We start from the raw sequence: 26,631 nt of genomic DNA on the forward strand, positions 1-26,631 counted from the left end.
CTTAGAAATGATATTCATCGTGATGGTCAAAAGGGGATAAATCGTCCATTTTTTTCTTAAAAGAAACCGAGGTTCCTTTAATTCTTCTGACATTTTTTTTTCATAGCAGCCCATTCATATTTTGGAAATTCCGTTGCATATCATGCAATAAGTTTTCGATCTGCCAATTTTTTCGCTCCGCGCCCTCGATTTCCACGCCCCATGAAAACGATATAATCAATACTACTCGGCTTCTATGATGTAACCTATACTGGTAGGACCATATGAGTGTTTGAAAAATAACATTTTCTATTCCCCTCGAAATCAAAGATTCGGGGAGGGGGGTTGTTATAAAGTTTGCCCTGTCTGAGATTCGGGGGTATAAAGTTTGCCGTGTCTGTCCGTCTGTTTAGCTGTTTGTCTGTCTATCTGTTTGTCTGCTTTGTCTGTTTAACTTTCCAATAGCTTTTGACAGCTTGCTATATGGCTTTCATATTTCATAGGTGTATTCCTTGTGACAAGACCTTTCTTTGAGTACCACCAAATTTGACCTCTTGACCTTTACTGACCCATTTTTACAAAAAGTACAAAACAAATCTTGGCCATAACTTCTGAACAATTGTTTCTAGGGCTTTCATACTTCACATGTTTATTCAATGTGACAAGAGTTTTAATGGGTATAAATGTTTTTGACCTTGACCTTAGAGTTTGACCCCACTTTTTAAAAAGATTAAACCTTGGCCATAACTTCTGAACAGTAAGTACTATATGGCTTTCATATTTAACAGAAGTATTCCTCTCGCTATAAGCTGCATGTCCCACCATTCAGGGGCATCAGTATTTCACAAACAACATCTTCACTTGTTGAATTTGACTTCGGTAGTTTTGTTGGTTTATCCTCAGCCAGAAATGTTCATTTTTTTATTTTTTGTTTTTTCTACTACAAGTCCTTCGTCCTTTTGGTTTCTCGGTCAATGTTGATGTGGACTTCGTTCAACTTAAGTAATGCGGAAAACATTGTTCTGTTCTTTAAGGTTTCAACTTTTACGGTATTTCCGATATCAAGAAGGGGGAGGGTCTGGGTAGGTGTTTAATTTGCGCGTACTTGGTGACGACAATGCGGTCACGCTAATGCATATCGGAATTGGTTGTATATTCATATTGTGTTAATTGAAGTCAACTACTTGCTTTCCTGTGAGCGCAGCATTAAAGACCAGAGCAAGGATTTAGCGCGTTCGTTTCGAATCGATTATCATCAGCTGTTCACAACTGTTGTCAAATATATAAGTGCTTGATATGGGGGACACTCACTTACTAGCGACCAAATCAGGATATCAAGAAAATCAACAGAATTGCTTTGACTTTGCTGCAGAGAGGGAAAATTCTGTGAAATCGTTGCTTACTTCTTTCTCTACACAAGACTCTGGAGATATGAAAAAGCAGGCAGATCCGCATCGCGAAACTTCCAAGAATGTCATGGATAAACAGAGTTCAGAAAAACTTCTCCAGGAAAAATTGTCCAGCAGCTACAAAGACATTCTTTGTGGTGTAGGCGAAGATCCTACAAGAGCAGGTCTTCTGAAAACCCCAGAAAGGGCAGCAAAAGCTCTGATGTTTTTCACAAAGGGATACAGAGAGAGTATGAATGGTGAGTAAAATTTTAACAATTTCCTTCATCCTGTTTCTTAACAATATTGTTATGATTTTAAGAGACGGTGGATAATAATAATAATGTTACAAAGTTTATTTTGATTAATATTTGCATATTTATTTCTGTTTTACTCTATATATAGACTATATAGTTCTCTTTAATGCTCATATTTTTGGGCACTGAATTAGTAATAAAACATATCTTATCTTATCTTATCTTATAGACTAATATTAAGAAAAAAACAAAAATTAAAGAATTAGAAGATATATAAGATAACAATTACTTATTGCGGGGAAAAAATGCATATTATTTTTCCGTTCTCTTACAGTAAAACAACTTTATTATAACGAAGTGCCATTGGTACAAATATTTTGTTTTATTACAAACATTCATTATATTTGTTAATTAAGTTCACAAATCACAAATACTTAAGCCATAGGAAATTAAAATCACCTAATTAGCAGTAAGTGTCAATTCATTATATGTGTGTTTTACTGTACAGCATAACGGCATTTATTTAAAATTTCATGCTGGGTTCACCATGACGCTTTCTTGGTTATATTATTATTTTGACATTATCGAATATCAGTTATTATTGACAGGGTACATGATAATTAATTAAATGTACGAGAACTGTGAAAAACAAAAGTTTGTAATTTAATACATGTAGTATAGTATTGTTATAAGGAGAAATAAAATGAATTCAGTGAATAGGTTTATCAGTTTTGTCAGGGGAGCTGTTAAAAAGCATTTATTGGTTTAACTTAGCTACACCTGTACAATAAACATAAAAACTGATATGTGATAATTACATTTAAGGGGCCGTGATCCAAAAGTAATGTCACAACTTTACCAGAGCTGCCAACCCTTACGATTTTGGCGTAAGGCGTACGAAATCAGCGTCTAAAATACGCCTTACGATTTCTCTCTATATTCTTCCGATTGCAGTTTTTTTTCGTTCAAAGTTTATAATACCCGTATTTTCATAGCTGGCAGTCTATATAGTTTCTACAATTATAATATATTCATTATTCTTACAACGCCTGCTTGTATCATCGTTTCGGTTTTAGAAGGCCAATCACATTCACGTCAGTGTTTTAAAGTAAACAGAATAGAAACATGCCTCAAATTGCATGTTCATTTACAAAACAACATCAGCGGCAGAGGGCCTAGGTGGTCCGTAGACCTCGCCTTACTATTTGTTATTTCAGAATGTTGGCAGCTCTGCTTTACATCTGTACAATAAACATAAGAACTGATATCATGTGATTTTCATAAGGGTCGATCCAAAAGTCTGCAACAACTTTGATAAAATTGATAAAAGTTGATGTAAAACAACAGAATTATAAATGATGAAAGCTATAGTTATTTCAATTCAGACCTGAAAAATTCAAATTAATATGGTTTATACTTTCTAAACTATCTGATTATTATACATGCAATGTGCGTTAATGGTATATGATGGATACACACCATCATATTTCCATTTCTAATTTTTTTTCTCTGCGATAACTCTTTGAAAGTTGTCGGAGTTTATTTCTTGATAATTCTGCCGGAATGTAAATTAGGCAGGTCGATAGGTCAGGAGCTAAGGAGGCCTAAAATGCATGCAAATCTCGTGCGCATCTGTCTCTGTGTCTGACGCTAAAGGAGGCAAAATGTGCATGTAAATCTCGTGCGGCTGCCTAGGTGTTTGACGTCATTTGGCGAGGACTACTGAAATTGGCATGGAAGTCCTCGTGTAATTTAAGTCTATGTCTACATTTCTAAAGTCTAAATCTACCATTTTATTTCACTATGAAATGAAAATATAAGGAATCACTGTCTAGTTAGGAGAGTATGCCAGGGACATCAACTATAGTGGGAAATATGGGTTAATTTTAGCATAACGGGCTTTGCCCGTTATGCAAATTATCCCATGTTTCCCACTATTGTTGATGTCCCTGGCATACTCTCTTAACTAGACAGTGATTCCTTAAGTATACATATACTTTTAAATGTTTCCCTTCGTTTCATTAAAAAATACTTGAGATTTCACGAACACGTTCACAAATTACGCTTTCTTTAAGAATTCTTGGTACTCTTCATACACTCACTCTTTTCATGATTACAAGTCCTCTGTCAAATTTTTTTCAGCATGAGTGAGTAGCATAAAACAAACTTCAAAGAGCAAGAGCCACGTTGGGCCTTATTTGGCCCTGAGAATTTCTGAAAAATCAAAACCGATCAGTTTAGGCTGCAAATGCAGTATTTATCACTTGGAGTCTTGGTGACCACGTATCTATTAATTGTGACGTAATTTCCCATCTCGTCAATGCATTATGACGTCATAAAATGTGTCATTTTCCTCATATCCTGTAAATTCCTTTGAAAATGACCTAAAGTTGAAGCATTTTTTCAATATTTCATATAGAGCACAACCCCTGATCCAAAATTTGCAAATGCATAATGAAAGCTCTGTTTCTGAAAATCAAAAAACATGTTTTATTTTTTGGATCGTGGGCTGTGCTCATATTTTAATTATTTGCTGAAGGTAGTCAAATACGCCTGTTTTCTGCAAATTTGAAGAACATTGCAATTTCTCAAACCTGTTTTCCAATATCTGGATTCTAAAAACGAAATTTTTTTAATAGAAAATGAAAGCACTAAGTGTCTACTTTATTTTGATATATGAAATGGGAAAGAGGGTGATAGTTAATTAATTGATATAAGTACAGGGCCATTTTATGCATAAGATGGCTCTTGCTCTTTCACATCTTGTTCTAACTGTCTGTCCTTTTTGACATCAGACAGTGACACCATTGAACATTTCCATCCAACTTCCCATCTTTTGGCCTTCTTGTGTTCTGCTGATCATACGTACATTATACCCATCACTTGCCCAAAATTGCTGAAACCATCTAAGAAGTCTCTTTTTACATTAATTCTTTCCTCGGTGTGCCCCTCAATAATTTTGCCGATACTTATAGAAAACTTAAGTACTTATATGCTTGTGCCCCCTCAATAAAAACTGAAAACTTTTTTTGCTTTTTAAGGATTTGTTGGATGATATTGCCCCCCAGCTGAAAATGTTTGGCTGTGCCCTCCCCCCAACTGAAATTTCTTCCTACGGGCCTGCATGAACTTAGACCTTTACTCGACACTTGTAACCATCAAGCAGTGCAGATTCTCTACTTGTGCCATATTGCTCACCATGACACTTGGTCTCAATTTTTAACGGTTCCATCCAAATAACCCAAAACTTCCAATTGAAAGTGATGAGTATTTGACGAAGGAACAGTTCATTCTTACACATGTATTACAACTGACTTTAACACTTAAACACAAAACCTTCAGATCAAGGAGCTAGTGCTCTACCAACTAAGCTACCATGGCACGGTGCACTGACTATGGAGTTATGAAAACCCTATTTCTAAAATGACTTGTCAATGAAATGTTTTATTGCCATCTTGAATCAATCATTTTGCAGTAGCTTAATTACCTTGAGTGTATGCCAATAATAGAACCTCAATGCTAAATTAAATCTTTAAGGGTTATACATACACTGCAATATTTAATGTAAAAGCTGAACTTTTTTCTAATTCAAAGGTGATCAATTAATTCATTCTTCCAATGTTTGGAAAGATGTCATCTATATTCAGTGTATGGTCAGTTTCTTTCTGAGGACATCTAAAATGTCTGGTATTTTCAGTACAAAAACGGAAGTTCACTGGCATTAAGAATACAAGTGTCCAAGGCTAATTGCTTTGGGTTCCAGCTATCTATACATATTGGCAATTTACACAAGTAATAGGGAATGTGATTGCAAAACAGAAAGGTTTAGGAAATCAGTGGGAGAACATCAATATTCATTGATGTAAAGCCATTCAGAAGAGGCTGAAAGCCAGGGAGTCAGGGACAAAAATCAACATCCAAGTCATGACGATTTAGATGGACAATATTGATTCTATTTAACTTAACAAAAGTATTGATATCAATGCCAATTTTTTTTTGTGAATGGGATATTGGGTAAGATCTGTTTGGATAATGAGTGAGGGATGGTTCTATATATGTACAATTTTCCATGTTGCGTCACTTGTGATGACATATGCAAAAACATTTGGCTTTGATTTAGTCTCAAGTTAAATGGTTTTTTCTGGCTCAGGAAAATTAGACAGTCTTGATTTAGGGCAATCATTTTGTGACTTTCATCTGATCACTCCCAGTAAAACCTATTGATTTTTGAGGAGGATGTATTTATTTTGCAATAGAAGCATTTTATGTATAATTGCCTGCGTTGGCGACTTTTTGTTTGAAAATTCAGACAATTTTCAATTTGTCAATTAGCGTTTACATCAAAATTAATGACAACAAATCTTTTCAACTTGTATTGTTCAAGCTTTTTATCACAATTACTGAAATCAAAAAAATTCACACAAAAACTCTGTAAAAATCTGACTCTTATTAAACTGAACAATTTTAATTTTTTATGATATCATTAAAGGAAAGACTTATGGCCACACCCAGTGCAATGTATTAAAAGTTTTGATGCCAGAGTTCTACGTGAGGTCAGAGTCAAATGGTAAAAATAATGATGCCCAACTCTGGAACATGAAATACACATTTTAAGTAGGCTCACAATTCAAAAGTTATGGCAATTAAAGATACAAGTTTTTCAAAAGTTAGTCAAACTTCAAGGTCAAAAAAAAGGTAAAAACAGTTTGGACCTAAGGTAAGATCTTGTCACAAGAAATATACATGTGAAATATGAATATATATGACAATTATAGGATAAAGATTTTGTTTGTCAAGCAGACAGACAGAAGGATGGACAGGGCAAAAACTCAATATGCCCCAAATAAACCACGTAGTATCAACAAAAATATATAAAAAAGAAAGAAATATTGCTGTAGTTAAGTTTAGGGATAACTGAACAATAAATTGTAAAGTTTATGTTTTTGCTTTTTATTCAAGTTAGTTTGTGACTGATCATTATTTTAAAAAAAGAGCAATCAGCCCAAACTCAAAGGTAATGTCATCTAAAAGCCAATAAACAATGCTCATAAGGTTCTTATTCATGCTGTTATTTATGAATATTTTATTGCAGATATTTTGAATGATGCCATATTTGATGAGGACCATGATGAAATGGTGATAGTGAAGGATATAGAGATGTTTTCTTTGTGTGAACATCATATGGTGCCTTTTATGGGGAAGGTCAGTATGCCATTATTTTATATTCAGCACTGTAAAGTGTATACAGAGGATCCTTATATTTTAATTTTTGTGACTTCTTTAATTTTCATGAGATAATATTATTTAATTTTTATATGCAAGACAAAATTTTCAAGTATTGTGACTATATTGCTCTATGTACTCTAAGGAATACAATGTACTTTAGACAAGAGTGAAATTCTCAAGAATAAATAGTTACAGTATTATTTTCAGGTGTGAACATACAATATTTTCCTGTGTAATCCATAAAAGGAATCAACTGACTGTACAATAAATTGTCATTAAAACCTATGTCTCTTTTCAGGTGTCCATAGGATATTTGCCAAACAAGCGGGTTCTTGGTCTAAGTAAACTAGCTAGGTAATTTCTCCTGCTTCTTTGTTTGAATTAAGTAACGTTTTCTGCATAAACATGTACGAGGGTTGATCAAAAAGTTCGTGGAATTTCTTTCTAAAATTTTATCATGATTTCATGAAAACAATCAACAGGCATATTTATAATATAGAGTCATAATGCAACAATATTGGAAAATTTCACCACATTCCAATTACCAATAAGGTCACACGAGCTTTCTCAAAATGGATAGTTGTGAAACCTTGGGGAGACTTCGATGTAACGTCAAGTTAGATACGTCACGGCACAATATACATGTAGAAGCATCTCACCCTAATGTTCAATTTGAATACATAATTCTATAAAATCCTGCCCTCTCCTCCATTTTTTTTTCTCAAGAAAAAAGCCTGGATATCATCTCCCACCAACTTCTCTTCATTTTTTCCTCATATTTCAAATTACTACTCATCTTTCCATACCAGTATGATGTTCCAATTTCAGTAGCAGTGTCAAGAACAGTGTGACAGCCGACAACGTCCATTAATGCTTTTAATTTGTCTAAGGGGATATGCACTAAAAACAGAGCCTCCAAAAAGCGACCACACCTTTAATCAACGTCCATGGAAGTTCTATTTTTTCTTAAATTTCATATGCCTCTGGAAAACCAGTAATTAAGAGGCATTCTCTGTAATGATTTGAAATTTTATATAGGAGCTGTGGCACGCATAGTCTCAGAATTTCTCCAAACTTTCTATGATAAAAGTCATTGATACCCTAAACTTAAATCAGGCAAAAATTGGTTGCTATGTTTTATAGTTACCATGGCAACATGTCTTTAAGTTCGAAAAATGGCATTTTTTAACATGTTTAGAGCCCCATAGTTAACATTTGCGGCAAAGCAAACAATTGGCAATGACTGTTTCCAAAAGTTGAAGGTCAGATGTCTCAAATGCATGATAAACATGTTTGGTAAATCAGCTATTACATACGTTACTATGGTAACAAAGTATTCAAAAGTAAAAAAAAATATTCATTGAATTATATAAAGTCATACACGTAAAAATAAAAAGCAATTATAGGATGAAATAAGACCAAATAATACAAAAAAGAGCCTTGAAACATATACCAAGAACAAAATATGATATTTCATTTTGGTTGGCAATGGTTGCCAAGGTTTTTACACCACGGAGAGCCTTCAAAGTAACACTCTGTTTGTTTAAATCTGATCCTATCTTTTAAAAAAGCACATTTCCTCATAACTAATGATCAATTTTTAAGGGTGTTGGTGTGCTCCTAATTTTCCCATTTGAAAAAAATCAGATTAGATTCTTTAAATAGAGTGTTGCTATGGAGATAAGCAGAAAATATATGCTTAAAAACCTGAAAAATATTTTCTTTCCTTGGATACATACCCTTAAATGTAGATTCCCAAAACTTTTATGATTGATATTTATTAACAGCTAACCTGACTTTTAATTTTGACTATCATCCAATCTCTAAGTGGATGCAAGAAGTTGGCACACAGGGTTTAATATTGATATAAAGTTCACAAAATCGAACATTTTCCCTTCTTGGTTACCATAGCAACAGTGTTGTTTTCTTCATCAACTTTTATCAATATATGATATTCAACTTCAGTTCTTTTTTTTTTTTTTTTTTTTTTTTTTTTATTTTTTTTATTTCAATAATAATTAACAAAAAAAAATTGGAGGTAATACCTCCGCGGAGGCCCTCCTAATATATCTTCACCTGGGGTGCCAGGGGCTCCCTGGATCAGATAGAAATAATTAATTAAATTTGATTTTTGATATACATGTATTCAGATGTCCAAACTTCAATAAAATATAGCCATTGAAAAAATACAGTTATTTGTATATATAAATAATACAATATTCCACATACTTGTACTGAGTAAGTACATTCTAGAACTATTGAAAAAAAAAATACAGTTATTTGTATATATAAAAAATACAATATTCCACATACTTGTACTTTATAGATTTTCATGTACATATAGCATTAAGGAAAAAAACAGACATAAGAAATAGTCGTAGGGGGACACCAACGCACAAGAGTCCACTTTTCCCCCTACGAAAGTAGTCCCCAAAGGCCAGGTCACCTTTGGATCAATATATAATATATAATTTCATAATTTTTCTGACAGTTCTCTGATGATATCAAAATTACATACAATAGTTTTTGATAACTTTGTTATGAAATAGAACTGAGCAAGTGCATTTTTTAAGAAACACAATAAACCCTCACTAGTCACATCCTCATTTAAAAGTCTACATTTCATTTTATATTTATATATTTTGAAGGCAATGAGGGACAATGTATTGTTTAAAATGAAGGTATTTTTATTACAATACGTTGGAAAACCAATGACTATAACTTTCCATGACACATCTATGTTTAAAAGCAATGTTATTTTACTCCAAATTGGTTTTACTATACAGCAATCAAAAATGAGGTGCTTAATGTCCTCTTCTACATTACAATTCGAACAGTTTACATTTAAGTCTTTTTTCCATTTACTAACATACTTATTACAGGTCAGTAAGTTATGCATTAATTTAAAATTGAACTCAGACACATTCTTATCAAATATTCTTTTGACCTTTTCCATGTAAATATTTTCCCATAAGTGGTAATCATCAATCTTAAATTTCTCATCCCAAAATCTTTCCATTATAGGATTTTTTGATGCTTTCTTTAACAGAATATTGTAGAAGTATTTAGATTTTTTGCCCTCAACATTTTCAAAATGTCCTTGAAAGTTGAAGCGAAGCTGTGGATTACATTTATTTGCTTTACATTGTAGGTTTATTTCTGGAATATGTTTTTTAAATGCACTTTTCACAATCATATATTCACAAAGGTAGTTTTGGGAACATATTAATTTTTCTTTAATTTCATTTATTGTTTTAAACCCTTGGTCATTAAATAGATCATTAACATATTTAAAACCACTTTTGATCCAGTTTGAAAGATAAAGTGGTTTTTCTTTATAAGTTATCTTTTTGTTAAACCATATATTCTGTAACTGGAATTTTTCCTGATTATTTTGTTTACATTCATTGAATGCACATATTACTTCTTTATAAAACAGTGGGAGACATTTAATTTTAAAGTCTTGTATTTTAGTTATATTTGTATTCAACAAATAAGGGATATCTATATTACATCTTCTTAAACAAGCACTTAACAGTTTGTTTGAATCGTTGTTTAATTGAACAAGTTTGGTAACCCATGATGCCTTTAAGGCTTTAATTTTGGTTTCAAAGTCGGTAATACCTATCCCCCCTTCTGATATTTTCCTGATAAGAGTTTTACGCTTGATTCTTTCTTTTTTTCCCCATATAAAAGAGAAAATTATTTTATTTACCTTCTTTATAATTTCCTGATCTGGGTTTTCAAGTATAGTTGCCATATATAAAAGTTTAGAAATAATTTAAGGAGTTAATAATCTGACTCTTTCCGAAAATAGTTAATTTCCTTTTTCTCCAAGAGTCCAGAATTTTTTCAAACTCTTTCATTTTACATAGCCAGTTTTTTTCATTACACTCTATTTTGTTGTGTCCAATATAAATTCCAAGACATTTTACAGTATTTATATTGATCTTAACATTTCCTACGTATGTATTATCTTTAAACATGTTTTTTAGCTTCCCCAGTAAGATACATTCTGTTTTTGATAAGTTAAGTTTGGTTCCTGATACATTTCCAAATTTTTCAATTATTTTTATGGCATTTTTCAAAGACTTTATATCCTTTAAGGGAAAGGTACTGTCATCTGCATGCTGTATGCATTTTATTTCATTTTCCATGTTTTCATGTTTAAAACCTCTAACTAAATCTGAACTGTTTATGTTTTCATTTAGAACTTCCATTGCAAATAAAAATAATAATGCTGAAACCGGACAACCTTGACGTATTCCTCTTTTCATATTGCACTTTCTCGAAATCCATCCATTGTTTTTTATAGTGAATTGCGGATTTGTATATAAAATTTTTATCCATTTAATAAAATTTTCACCGAAATTGAATTTTTCTAATGTTTTGAATAAAAAATTCCATTCGATTGAATCAAATGCTTTTTGAAAATCGGCAAATAAAAGTACACCATCCGTATCCGTGTTTTCACAATATTCAAATATATCAAGAATCAGTCTCGCATTGTTACCAATATATCGTCCTTTTATATAACCTGATTGATTTCTACTTATTAATCCGTCTATCACTTTTTGTAGTCTTTTCGCAAAAACAAATGCAATTATCTTGTAATCACAATTAGTGAGGCTAATTGGTCGGTAATTTTCTAACTTATCTAATTCACCTTTTTTGTGTATAAGGGAGAGCACTGAACACTTCTGTGTTGAGGTAAGCTCTTCGTCGATATATATTTTAGATATGGCTTCGAACAAAAAATAACGAATGTTTTTCCAAAATATTTTATAAAACTCGACAGGCAGGCCATCTAGACCTGGTGATTTATTATTTTTCATTCCAAGCACTGCCTCTGAAAATTCTTGCAGAGTGGGAAATTTTTCACAATCTTTTTTATCTTCCTCTGACATAATAGATATTATATTTGTTTGTTCTAGATATGATTGGATACTTTCACTTGGTACATCGTTTGAAGAGTATAAATTTTCATAAAAAGTACACAACTGATTTAAAATTTCATTTGTGTTTACAAAAGTAGTACCAGCATTTGTAATTTTATTAATAACGTTTTTAGACTGATGTTTATTTTCAAGTCTTAAGAAGTAAGATGAATTTTTTTCTCCTTCGTCTATCCATTTAGCTCTTGATCTTATTTGTGCTCCTTTTGCCTTGTTTTCATATAGTTTATCGAGTTCATTTTCTAATTCTTTTTTGTGTAACATGTTGATATTTATATGATGTTGATTCTCAATTTGCTCAAGTTCGTTTTCTAATTTTAGTATTTTTTGTTTTGTGTTTCTACTTTTTTCCTTACAATATTTTATGCTTAGATTTTTTATTTTTAATTTAATCAGTTCCCATTTAGTTTTCGGATTTTCCTCTAATTTGATATCATCTGGTAAGTTCGTTAAAAAAGAATTTATCATTTCGCAATAGCTTGATTCAAGAAGCACAGATGTATTTAACTTCCAATATCCTTTTCCCCTACTATTCGAAGAAATTTCACATTTAAATATAATGGCAATATGGTCACTCATCCTTGTATTTGAGACCGATGGTGGCCTACGCAAGTATATATTTTCTGGCTTGTAACAAAAATTTTTTGTTAGAAAAACATAGTCTATTCTACTTTTTGGAGTGTTATTTCCGTCACACCAAGTAAAACCATTTTTATCTGTTTTTAAAGTTTTCCACAAATCACCAAGATCAAAATGAAAATGTAATTTCTTCAAAATATTTGAACTTCTGTCGTTATCTTTTAAAATATCACAATTAAAATCACCAAGTAGAATAATATTATCGTCATTCATACAATATTTTGAAATCCACTTAGACATTTTCCTAAAAAAGTCAACTCTGCAATTTTCGGTATTCGGTGCATAAATATTTACAATTGTAATAATTCTACTATCATGCTCAATGTTTAACAGTATCATTCTACCGTCTGCTGATTTATGCTGATTTATGAGTTTAAAATGAAATTTTGCATTAATTAGAATTGAAACACCTTTGCTATGTGACGATGCAGAAAAACAGTGAAAGGATGTACCATTCCACCTAGAGTTATACATATATTCTCTTTCTAATACAAAATGAGTTTCTTGTAAACAGGCGATATCACAATTACTGTCGTTTAACCAATCATATAAAATTACTCTTTTTTTATAGTCATTTAAACCTCTACAGTTCAGAGATACATATTTAACTGAAGCCATCGAAAATAAATGTCAGGCACATCAAGTTATTTATTTATAAAGTTTTCAATACCTTGTTGTCTGTTTTTCCTGCCTCTTGGAAGGGAAACAGAGCGCTGTTTGGTTTTACGTAACTTGTCCGCAAGTCGCTGGATCATCTTTCCGAACTTGTTCTGCCCAGGCCACGCATCCGGATCAGTGTGTGCTGTTTTCAAGGCGTCCAAACCGGTACCCCAGTACAGGTCGTAAACGGAATGGGAGAACGTTGTATCGGGTCTGGAGGACGTAAGAAGATCTTTCATATCTTTGAGCTGATCTATCTTAGCGCACAAGATTTGCTCCATGACGTCATCTGCGTCTTTTCTCCATTCAGGGGTACTAGTGACTGTATTGCCTATAAGCTTGCACTGTAGAGCTGACTTGGTATCACGTATCCTTTCGGCTGCAACAAGATTACCGGTGCGGACAGCTTTTGTGAGCTGGTACGCCTGTTCTGCAGATTTGAAATTTTCGCCAAAAACCTTGAGATCACAAGGATAGAAATTTGATAAGACATTTTTTTCTCCTTGAATATTCACAACATTCTTTTGATTTTCTATATATTTCGGACAGATTTCCGAGCCCGGTTCATGTCCTGGCGATTTACAGGCAGCACACCTTTTTTCATTCGGGCAGTTACGGGCATGGTGATCACTCTCCCAGCATTTTGTACAAGCTAGTGGGGGCTTCTCAGATTCTTGTCCACGATGTAGGATTTTACATTTGAGGCCAGCGCAGTAGCTAAACCTTGGAAGAGGTTTACACGTAAGTGGCTCGACATATATGAAGCGATTTCCGTTTAACACATTTGTCATTTTGTTATTTGAGGGGTTTCTGATTTTCTCGTATTTCAAATCACTTTTTGGGCGAGCACCTAGTTTTGTAAGCATTTCGAGTATAGCACTGTCGTCTACTGACAACGGAACTCCGCAAATGGTGACTTTTAGAGCCTCGTCACTAGGGTTCTCAAGCCCAGCAGCGTAAGGATTTGTGTCGTAGACATCAATATGAAGGTTCTTGAAGTCGAAACCATCAAGTAAAACAGAATCCCTGTTTTGTTTGTCATTGAGATAGATTCTCCATAGGTTTCTATCAAGTTGTATGCATTTAATCGCATCGGCATCGACACTGTGACTGACAGCATCGAGAATATCAAAGTTTGATATACGTTCGTTTTCCTCTTTGGGTAGATCACTATCCTTTATGTACACGGGTTTTAGCAATTGTGCCATTTTGCAATATAAATAAAGCAAGAAAAATGTTCAAACACTAACGCATTCACAGGTATTCACAGGTAAGTTACTATATACACAGAAGATATACACATCGACACATTGAGGACTGAGTACGTACTCACGCAGATCTAAGCTCTCGTCGATTTAAACGAATTATATCCCATGAAAACACCAAATAAACACAAAAAAAAACATCCAAATCACATCCAAATCACACCGAAACCTCTTTTCACAAAAGTTCGGTTAAATATTTTGGATATGTAACTCGCAAATAGAGCGAACGGTCAAATTGACAGGGAGCGGTGAAAACACGTCCACCCCGCTCAGTGTCCCGTGACTTCAACTTCAGTTCTAACAGATAAGTACTATTCAAGCTGAGTCCTATAATTTGTTTCTTGATTATATGGCAATTTAATTCTTAATGCAGTGAAAAATAATTCACTTTTAAGAACTGGTACTTTGTTTCCATGGTAACACTACAAAGTAGCAATGTTACCCAATTTTTCTTATGGTTTTGGTGTTGCAAGGTCCTAAGGATGCATATTTGCCAGTCTTGAATTTTCATGTTTTTCCTCAAAATAGTAGCATTAACCCAATCTTAGTTACTGGTTTTGCATAGTTACACTGTGTTACCATGGCAACCATAAAATTTATTTAAAGAATGATATTGCTTATACTTATATAATTAAGGTCAAACATTTTCATTGTTTTTCTTAAGTCGATGATTGGGTTTTAGCATGTAAAACCTACCATTAGTGAATATGGAGTGTTTTTTAGCATATTTCAGCATTTTAAATGTATTCCAAATGTACCCTTGGTTACCACTTACTTAGAGATATATTCTAAACAGTTTTTTTACAGTATAAGTGACATCAAGGTGTCATGTTTTTGTTAGAATGGTTTGTTTGCTTTTTCTAGTTTTTATTAAGCCACAGTCTGGATTTAAAGTGGCTGAAAATCTCGATTTTTCAAACTTTTCCGGCTGTTGCCATAGCAACCGAGACACTTAGCAACGAATTTTGTTTGATATTTGTTTCTGGTGTTAATAGCCATTCTCTGTAACTACTTAAACTTCGTTGCCACGCATGGTCACCGATTTTGATGAAACTTCACCCATGCTTAGTAATTGACACCAGAAACAAATATCAAACAAAAGTTCGTTGCTAAGTATCTCGGTTGCTATGGCAACAGCCGGAAAAAATTGAAAAATCGAAATTTTCAACCACTTTAAATCTTGACTGTGGCTTAATAAATACTAGAAAAGGCAAACAAACCATTCTCACAAAAACATGACACCTTGATGTCACTTATACTGTAAAGAAACTGTTTAGAATATATCTCTAAGTAAGTGGTAACCAAGGGTACATTTGGAATACATTTAAAATGCTGAAATATGCTGAAAAACGCTCCATATTCACTAATGGTAGGTGTTACATGCTCAAACTCAATCAACGACTTAAGAAAAATAATGAAAATGTTTGACCTTAAGTATATAAGTATAAGCAATATTATTCAATAAATAACTTTTATGGTTGCCATGGGAACACAGTGTAACCATGCAAAACCAGTAACTAAGATTGGGTTAATGCTACTGTCTTGAGGAAAAACATAAAAATTCAAGACTTGCAAATTTGCATCCTTAGGACCTTGCAACACCAAAACCGTAAGAAAAATTGGGTATAATTGCTACTTTGCAGTGTTACCATGGAAACAAAGTACCAGTGCTTAAAAGTGAAATTTTTTCGCTGCATTAAGAATTAAATTGCCATATAATCAAGATACAAATTAAAGGACTCAGCTTGAATAGTACTTATCTGTTAGAACTGAAGTTGAATATCATATATTGATAAAATTTGATGAAGAAAACAACATTGTTGCTATGGTTACCAAGAAGGGAAAATGTTCGATTTTGTGAACTTTATATCAATATTAAACCCTGTGTGCCAATTTCTTGCATCCACTTAGAGATTGGATGATAGTCAAAATTAAAAGTCAGGTTAGCTGTTAATAAATATCAATCATAAAAGTTTTGGGAATCTACATTTAAGGGTACGTATCCAAGGAAAGAAAATATTTTTCAGGTTTTTTACCCATATATTTTCTGCTTATTTCCATAGCAATGCTCTATTTAAAGAATCTAATCTGATTTTTTTTAAATGGGAAAACTAGGAGCACACCAACATCTTTGAAAATTGATCATTAGTTATGAGGAAATGTGCTTTTTTAAAAGATAGGATCAGATTTAAACATACAGAGTGCTACTTTGAAGGCTCTCTGTGGTAAAAAAAAACCTTGGCAACCATTGCCATCCAAAATGAAATATCATATTTTGTTCTTGGTATATGTTTCAAGGCTCTTTTTTCCATTATTTGGACACATTTCATCCTATAATTGCTTTTTACTTTTACGCGTATGACTTTATAAAATTCAATGAATTTTTTTTACTTTTGAATACTTTGTTACCATAGTAACGTATATAATAGCTGATTTACCAAACATGTTTATCATGTATTTGAGACATCTGACTTTCAACTTTTGGAAACAGTCATTGCCAATTGTTTGCTTTGCCGCAAATGTTAACTATGGGGCTCTAAATATGTTAAAAAATGCCATTTTTCGAACTTTAAGACATGTTGCCATGGTAACTAGAAAACATAGCAACCAATTTTTGCCTGATTTCAGTTTAGGGTATCAATAACTTTTATCATAGAGAGTTTGGAGAAATTCTGAGACTATGCGTGCCACAGCTCCTATATAAAAATTCAAGTCATTACAGAGAATGGCTCTTAAGTACTAAGCATGGGTGAAGTTTCATCAAAATCGGTGACCATGCGTGGCAACGAAGTTTAAGTGGTTACAGAGAATGGCTATTAAATACATTTTCCCCAAGCCTATGTCAATAATATACGCGTTTAAGATAGAGTGATCCTTGGATTTTCACAAAAGGTATGACATGACCAAACTTTGACGTTGTCTAACAACTTAAAGGTGAACAATAAATTATCAACTTATAAACTAAATATCCAGTAAAATCAGTAAAACTCTCACACAAAGGTTTATAAAAGATCAAGCAATCGTAATAATGACAAAATTTTCATTTTATACACCACATAGGGCGGTTTAACTCTCATTTCACGTATTAAGAATTAAAATGATAGTAAATGCGTTAAAGTCTCCCCCGCATTTCCAAACAACCGTTTCTATGGCAACTGTCATAGAGTTACTATCAAAGATATTTTAAATGTTTTTTAACTTAAAATATTCATCAAGTGTCTATGTTTTCATTTGAAATGTTCAACCGATTCCACTTAAAATTGAATAAATATGAAGAAATTCCACGAACTTTTGGATCAACCCTCGTATGTATAATTAAATATAATTTTGATTTCATTTATCCGTTACCTTTGAAATACACTGTATTTACAAATTAATTAATATAAAAATAATTTGAAAGCATAGAATATTCAGATGATGGCAGTTTCATTTTATTTCTGGATTATAAAAATGTTTCACTTTGCAATTAATCATTTTTTGATATGTATGTAAACTTGAATCATTATTTCAAAAAGATTGATTGTTAATTTAGGGTATGTTCTATCTTCTCCAGAATCGTTGAGGTATTCAGTAGAAGACTACAAGGTAAACTTGATTTAAATTTGTTTATAGATTTAAAAATTCCTAGTAGATGATCATTTTATATCTTTGAGTGAACTGAGACTCACATTATTAAAACTTTTGCCTATTAAAGGGATTTCAGTGCAAACTATTAATTACTGACGTAGAATTTTACCCATAGGACATAAAAATGCATCAGTTAACACTCTTTCAATACTTAGCCAAAACTGCAGCCCATTTTTAAAAAATCCTGAGTGACAACTGATGTTTATTACAACATTTGCTGATATTATGTTGTATATAAATGATTTTACTTGCTAAGAATAACTAAATTTCAATTGAATTCACAATTGTACGTGCAAAAAAAAACAGACTTTTGTGTTACAAGTTGAAGTTTTGACACTACTGAATTAGCTAAAGTAATACCTGTATTGGCAAACATTCTATAAGCATTTGTAAATTGAGCATGGATCTAAGGTTAACTTAAATCAAACAGTTCATGCAGACATATCGGCAAGAAAATAAGCAAAAATCAATTCCTCTTGATTGGACCAGTATTTCAATTTCATCAGGAAGTATGGTAGATTTCATAAATTTTGATAAGTCCTTTATAGATAATGCTCAAGTAAGATCTATAATATGTACGAGTCAGAGATTTCATGCTGAGGATATACAATGTATATAAAAAAAGTTAAAATTTAATATTATTTTTATTGACACAAGAATTGATTTTGATTGACATTATGCACAGAGACCACAAAGAAGTATATGTCAAAGTTACCTTGTCATTAAATTTTGGATATATACTTCCTGTTTTAGAAACTATATGATGCCACCAATCTTACTTGAATATTCACATAAAAGAAACCAGTGTATCTGATAGTTATAGCATGATATATCTAAAGCTAGTACTCTGTATTTTCTGAAGCAAAAATGTTCCTTTCTAAATTCATGAAAATTAAATATTGGACAAATTTATGTCCTTTAGTAACCTGTGACTTAGTTTCTAGGAAAAAATAATTGCTGATGTTATACTGTAAATGTGTTACATTTAGGGGTGTATTCTATTAAGTGGATTTTGGCGGAAAGCAGACTCCGCTAAATCAAGTACATCGTTAATGTCTTGTATATCATACATTAATATGTAGCACGTTCAGATAGCACTATATCAAATCTTAGCTTACTTGTTGAAAAATTAATTTCAGTCAAATATCATACATGCCAAATATGATACATTTACAACTTATACATGTATATAGTGAAGAAGGTTATGTAGTTTGCGGTTGTCATTTTATGGTGAAAAATATTGCAGAAATATTTGCTGATGATCTATGTTAAAATTGTTAATAACCAAAATTTAGAATAAGAGATGGCCAATTGTATTTCATATCAAATTTTAGGTGTCTGGTATAATCTTCAAATGTGAAATGGTAATTATTTTTAAAAGTACATAGAAAACCCATTGCTTACTAATATATTAGTGCATTTTATTGCATAATTAGAAGTATTTGAATATTTAATGCATTTTGGAAACCCATTTTATTAAAAAAAATTCAAATGATATTTTAATAAAAATTTTGTTTTAAAGTTATTTTAAAATCGTTTGAAAATATTGGAGCATGAGTATGTTCACCTAAAATAAGTGAGTGAAGAGAGCTTGCTAGATTATTTTCTTGAGAAAGGCTTTAGGTCTGTAAGAAAAAAAAAGCATGAAAAGACATTTATAATGTCAACAGAGCATGGAAAAATAGTTTCAATACTCATATATGAGTATTTGACCTTTTGCCAAGTTTGACTTGCTCTCTACTTTTAAAATTTTTAATGACACCCTAGCATGAGGATTAACTTAGCATTATCCAAGATTAGAATAGTATTCTTTCTTTCAAGATATACCAATCCTTCCTCTTAACAGTATATTTTTTTCATTTCTAATACATGTACCGGTACATGATACCTTTATACTGTATTATTGATATGGCCCCCTTCGAAGAATGGAGGGCATATTGCTTTGCTGCTGTCTGTCTGTCAGTCCACCAAGTTTCTGTTCATTTTCTTTGCAGTGGTTGCACATACTGAAATGAAATTTGATATACAGATTTTTCTAGGCCAAGTTTTGTTTTGGGTATGATATTTGGTATACACTTTTATCATAAGGATTTCCAGGTCAAATTTTTGGTTTGGGTATGATGAGCAATTTTTGACAAGAGTTATGCCCTTGGACCTAGAAAAATTCAAATTATTTGGCAGGAGGACGCATTAATGTTTCACAAACATACTGTAAACGTATTACATTTGGCTGTGTATTCTTATTAGCGCCTTTCGCGGAAAGCAGCCTCCGCTAAATGAAGTACATCGCTAAAGGCTTTGTGTATAAAGGTTTATGTAACGCACATTCAAAAAGCGCTAAATCAAATCTATGCCAACTTGTTGAAAATTCAATTTCCGCCAAATATCATACACTCCAAATATAATACGTTAACAGTATCTTTTGTTTTATTTTAAGAGTACCTGAGTGATTTTGGTGCTTTCTTGTTATCTGTTCTTGTCTCACATGCATTTGAGGTGTTAATTGATTATAAAAAAATTAATTTTCAGCTTCTTCTAAAATCAGTCAATACAAATTTCAGCTATTTCAATGTAGCATCTATTGGTAAAGATAAATAAAAGTTTGAATTTCAGCCAGAAGGAGTAGGCCAGCGAAGCAATATTCATGCAATTTTTAAAAAGTGCATAAACTTCTGAACATCCAGCAGACAAACTTTTTTCACAAATTTTAAGAGCAGGATAATTATCTACATGTATTTATGGTTTTTACATGATTAAACAATTAGGTTGTGTATACCATAAAATAGTGAAAATCACAACATTTCCCTCTTTAGTGCATACGAGGCAATTTTTATGTAATGTGAAAGTGATCAACAAAGAGTACACTAGTTACTAAATCCAAAAATTCATGCATGATCATAAGATTCATAAAGTCAATGGCAAGGCATTGTTGGTCAAAACCAGAGAAGTTCATGATAAGTGACCTTCAAGATCCATGGACCTCTTATTTCCCTTTTGATATTAGGTCAAGAAAGTCATTTAGGTGACCCATTGCTACATGACTGTAATGGTTTTTTTTATATATATTTCATACATTTTTAAACATATTTACATTCTGCTCTTGAAACACTGAACCCATTTCAACCAATTTTTGCAAAAAGAATCAATGGATATAAAAGGGTAAAAATTTAAGTACATGATGCCTGCCATCTTGGGGCCAGAGGGACTGGGATAAAACCGTCAAATTTAGTGCTATATCTCTTGAAATCTCCTTCTTTACTTCTGGACTTCAAGAAGTCAAACTGATGTTATGATTGAAATACATGAATTAAAGTTTTGAGCTTTCTAAAAATTCATGGCCCATGGATCAGCAGTTATGGAGTTAGGGTGTGGATGGAATGATCATGTAGTGTGAATATAAAACTCTTAAAAATTTCTATCTCGCGTATTATATAGCAGATTTTGAAATTATATAGAGCAGTGATCACATTTCGTGAAAATTTTGTTTCTTAATAAACATGTCAATGAAAATTCTTTAAATGTCATAAGGTGTCCTTTTATTTTAATTTAAGTGATCTACAGTATGGCCATAGGGTGTGACATTAACATGATAATTGTGCACAGCACAACCTACATGTCAAAACAGTTCTTTCCATTTTTATTTTTGACCAACCACTTTGAAATACTCAGTAAACTTGTCAGATTTAGGTTCTGACTCTTTTAAAAACCACTTTGAAGTTCTGGGTTCTGACTCTTTAGTCTTTTTAAGGACAGATGATACAAACAAACTTTTGTTAAAAATTTTAAGGTAACAACTGTGAGGATGTTTTAATGAGCCAACATATATATAGTGTTTTTAATTTTTTATTGTGCACAACACAATTTCATGTCAAAAAATATTTGTATAGAATATAAAGGATGGTTTTAGAAAGGTATAATTTTGAACATCACAGAAGGTTTACAATTTCTTAATATTCTAGAAATTTATTATTTGCATCATTTTAAAAACGAAAAATATATAAATCCAGGCATCCATTTTTTTGTTTGTATCATCTGTCCTTAAACCCTCTGACTTACCCAAAGCACAAGCTCTCCCTCTACTGCTACAAAGAGTGTTGCCTTTCCTTTACAGTTTGTAATAATTTTTACATTTGCTTCTGGTTGTGAATGAATCCGAGCCATCATCAAAGTCCCTGTTATACAGCTGAAAAATCAACATCTGGATGACAATACCCCTTGTACCTTGCATTTCTACAAAACTGTATACTGTTTAATCATGTTGCTTCAAAAATGAGTGCTTTTTAATCATATCAATGTAGACAGTTATTCAGCATCATTAGAGTGGATGCTCTAGAGAGGTGGTACGTCTACTTTAAAAACTTTTCATGTATCCTTGTGTATCTACAATTATATACTCTGTATTTTTATGCATATCTAAATTTCATAACACTTTCCATATTTCCTCATTTATATTTGTATAATTTCCATATGCCAGCTTCATGACAAAATATGTATTTGTACATGTATTGGAATACTAGTATTTACAATGGATATTATTAATATTTCATTGAAAACAGTTATAGGCTATACTAGTATTAAAGGATGCTAAATTTTTCTTTTTAGTTAATTGCTACCCTGCTAGAAATCATCAATTTGATGTTTTACAAACAGTGTTCAAATTTATTTTCCCCCAATTTTTAGTTCAGGAAAGACTGACGAAGCAGATTGCTGTGGCACTCACAGAAGCTGTGCAGCCTGCGGGAGTGGGAGTTGTTATAGAAGCTACGTAAGTTTATTAAAAGATTATAGTTATCTTGGTTAGGCACAGCCTGCAGGAGTAGACATTGTTATAGAAGACATGGAATTAAGTATATTAAGAGCTTATGGTTGTTTTGATTAGCCATACAGCCTGCAGGAGTAGAAATTGTTAATGAAGCCATGGAACTGAGTATATAAATAGCTTATGGTTATTCTGGTTAGCAGTACAGCCTGCAGGAGTAGAAATTGTTATAGAAGCTATGAATAGCTAATGCTTATCTGTAGTTATAGAAGCCATGGAGCTGAGTATATTGATAGCTTATGGTTATTCTGGTTAGCAGTAAGTCTGCAGGAGTAGAATTTGTTATAGAAGCCATGAATAGCTTATGGTTATCTGTAGTTATAGAAGCCATGGAACTGAGTATATTAATAGCTTATGGTTATTCTGGTTAGCAGTACAGCCTGCAGGAGTAGAATTTGTTATAGAAGCCATGGAACTAAGTATATTAATTAAATAGCTTATGGTGTCCCGGTTAGCAGCACAGCCTGCAAGAGTAGAAATTGTTACAGAAGCTATGAATAGCTAATGCTTATCCTGGTTAGCCTGCAGGAGTAGGATTTTTATAGAAGCTAAATAAGTATATTAATGGTTAATAATAATCCTTGTTAGCCGTACAGACTTCAGGATTAGGAGTTGTAATGGAAGCTAAATATGTAAGTATATTAAGCTTATTGTTATCTTGGTTTGCCGTAGAATATGCAGGTGTGGAAGTTGCTAGGGAGGCTATGAGTACCTTGCTTGACTTCTATTTTTATGTATAACAGTTTTGAACCATTTATGAATTTCTGGTATTTGACCGTTTTGCAGACATATGTGTATGGTCATGCGTGGGGTACAGAAAATAAACAGTAAGACTGTGACAAGTACGATGCTGGGTGTCTTCCGAGAGGATCCGAAAACCCGTGAGGAATTCCTCTCTCTCATCAGGTGATAATGGAGGAGTTAAAAATTGTCGTCAATGCAGACAAAAAAATTATGTTGCTATGCTAGCATATTGTGTCTGTATTCCAAGATTTCTCGACATTCCTTGAAAAAAAAGAAATATTACATGGTGGCTTTTGAACAGTTTTATTTTACATTTTATATACTGTATGTATTTTACAAAAATGTTCCTTTCCAAATGTATAATTATTTGTGGGCTTATTTAAGAAGGATATTATATAGTTATCTTGTAAATTCTTTGAAGATTATTTTCAACATTTGTGATTTAGGAAAGGGGGGATGAATGCTTAAGAATTTAAAGAATTGTTCTGTTTTATTGCATAATATTTTTGGTTTATTACATAGGTATATTTATGTCATTTCATACAGTGGGTATGTTTTAACGATAACCCGGTTAATTTTTTTTATAAATTTAGAACAAGAAATTGATTTCGTTTGACTTGATGTTTGTTACAGGCATTTACATGTAAATGTAAAAAAAAAATCAATGATGGGGTTAATCAGGGCTTAACTAGTCTCAGTTAAATTAACATATATTTTACAATTATACCGAGTACCCGGTACGCGATTGGAAAATCGTCCGAGTAAAGTTTACCGATTATCAAAAATTGACGGATTTAACATCCCTAGTTTTAAACATGTTAAAATCTTTAAATATTTGGAATTTAGAAAATTATCTTTCCCCAAAACGATCTTGAGCTCCTGAAAGGATGTTAAAAGCATGTTGGTACTTTACATACTCAAATCAAATTGAACTGTGACGAACGTTTTTATGCATAATACAGTACCGACCAGACCCAACCTGACACAAAGCAGTCCCAAGCGGTCCCAAAGCAGTCTGGTCGGTACTGTACATCACCCACTTTCCCACAAATAATGCATTTTACGAGTATATTTTACAATTTATAAGAATAGTATTTTATGTGGTTGTTGGTAAGAAAGATATTACTGTATAGTTTTCATAAAATACATTTGCAGATAAAATAATAACCAGAAGTATTATATATAATTCAATAATTAGAAACTTTTAACGCTGTCGTTCTCTTAAACATTTGTGTTCTATGTCTGATGAAGGTTTTGTTGATTAACTAAAAAGAAAACTAGCAAAGAAGGTGTAATTAAAGTACATACGAGGGTTGATCCAAAAGTTCGAGGACTTTCTTCATATTTTATTTATTTATTGGTGAAATTGGTTGAAAATTACAAATGAGAATATAGACACTTGTTGAATATTTTGAATAAAAAAAGTTTCAAATATTTATGATAGTAACTCTATGGCAGTTGCCATAGAAACGGTTGTTTGGAAATGCGGGGGAGACATTAATGCGTTTATTATCATTTTAATTCTTAATACGTGAAATGGGAATAAACCCGCCCTATGTGGTGTATAGAATGAAAAATATGTCATTATTACGATTGCTTGATCTTTTATAAACCTTTGTGTGAGAGTTTTACTGATTTTACTAGATATTTAGTTTATTAGTTGATGATTTATTGTTCATCTTCAAGTTGTTAGACGAAGTCAAATTTCGGTAAAGTCATAAGTTTTGTGAAAATCCCGGGATCACTCTATCTGAAATGCGTATATTATTGACATTGACTGGGGAAAAATGCAATAAGTTACTAATTTTTCAGTGGCCTTAGAAATTTAAGAAAAATAGAACTTCCATGGACGTTGATTACAGGTGTGGCTGCCTTTTGGAGGTCTGTCTTACAGTGCAAGTGTTTCTCTCCCTAGACAAATGAAAAGCGTTAATGGAGGTTGTCGGCTGACGAACTGTTCTTGACATTGCTACTTATTTTGGAACATCACATGGCAAGATGAGGAGTATTTTGAAATATGAGTGATTAAATGAAGAAAATTTGATGCGAGAAAATACCCAGGCTTTTCTTGAGAAAAAAAAATATGATGAAGAGGGCAGCATTTTGTAGAATTACATATTCATATCGGACATTAGGGTGAGATGCTTCTATAACGTGACGTGAAATATGTAACTTGACGTTACGTCGAAGTCTCCCCCGGGTTTCACAACTATCTATTTTCAGAAGGCTCGTGGGACCTTATTGGTAAATGGAATGCGGTGAAAATTTCCAATATTGTTGCATTATGACTCTATATTATAAATATTCATGTTGTTTGCTTTCATCAAATCGCAATAAAATTTTAGAAAGAAATTACACGAACTTTTGGATCAACCCTCGTATGTAACATGCATTCTGTATTCAATATTTTGAAGTTATTGATTTGTCTGATTTTATACGGTTTAGTGAAGGAACAGATAGCATGGTATATTTTTTTAGTTTGCATATTGGAACATTCATTAAACTTTGCGTTTGAAAACTTGTATAGAAAAAAATATACCAAATATATTTATGAAAGTATTCTTTTTAATTCATTTGATACTTTGACAACTTTCTATTTCTCTGATTATAATTTTTGTTTTGTTTTGTTTACAATTTCAGTAGCATACTGCTATTTTGGAACTTTTATGTATGGATTTTTTTTTACTCCATATTAAATTCTATGATATATAATGTATATATAAAGCTTACTGTAAGTTTGTAATGTACTGGTATTCTGGTTATTTGTTTTATTGTACCATTTTAAAGACAATAAATTGTTATAGATCCATCCATTCATCAGTTTTTTAATTCCGATAGTTAGGTCTTTTGAGTAAACTCAGGTGACCTGTCGCTATTTTTGTTTTGTTCATCGTCGTGCATTAACATATTTGAACATTTTCAGCTTCTTCTCTGGAGCCACTGATTTTCTATTAACCATTACTTACAGTGATCTATTATCAAGGTGAATGGCAAAGGGGAATAACTTTGCTCAGTAGAATAAAAATAAATAGAGCCCCGGCCAGGACCAGAACACAAAATTCTGGTAAAAAT

General features: G+C 32.3%; 1 protein-coding gene across 2 annotated transcripts; it reads left to right on the top strand.

Annotated features, from left to right (window-relative positions):
- Positions 1 to 1,041: 1,041 nt before the first annotated feature.
- On the top strand, positions 1,042 to 24,664 carry LOC134252167 (GTP cyclohydrolase 1-like). 2 transcript variants are annotated; one of them, XM_062734604.1, is made up of 6 exons: positions 1,042 to 1,627; positions 6,717 to 6,826; positions 7,149 to 7,204; positions 17,902 to 17,954; positions 22,677 to 22,761; positions 23,602 to 24,664. In XM_062734604.1, exons 1-6 carry the CDS (start codon positions 1,276 to 1,278, stop codon positions 23,723 to 23,725), a joined length of 780 nt encoding a protein of 259 aa, XP_062590588.1. In that variant the 5' UTR covers positions 1,042 to 1,275; the 3' UTR covers positions 23,726 to 24,664. The 2 variants fall into 2 exon arrangements, with proteins under 2 accessions (XP_062590588.1, XP_062590589.1); XM_062734605.1 differs by having other exon boundaries at positions 17,923 to 17,954.
- The last annotated feature ends 1,967 nt before the right edge of the window (positions 24,665 to 26,631 follow it).

Source organism: Saccostrea cucullata, unplaced genomic scaffold (assembly GCF_032062105.1).
Source record: "Saccostrea cucullata isolate Sc308-1 unplaced genomic scaffold, CSIRO_AGI_Scuc_v1 ctg1644, whole genome shotgun sequence".
NCBI classification, from domain to species: Eukaryota; Metazoa; Mollusca; class Bivalvia; order Ostreida; family Ostreidae; genus Saccostrea; species Saccostrea cuccullata.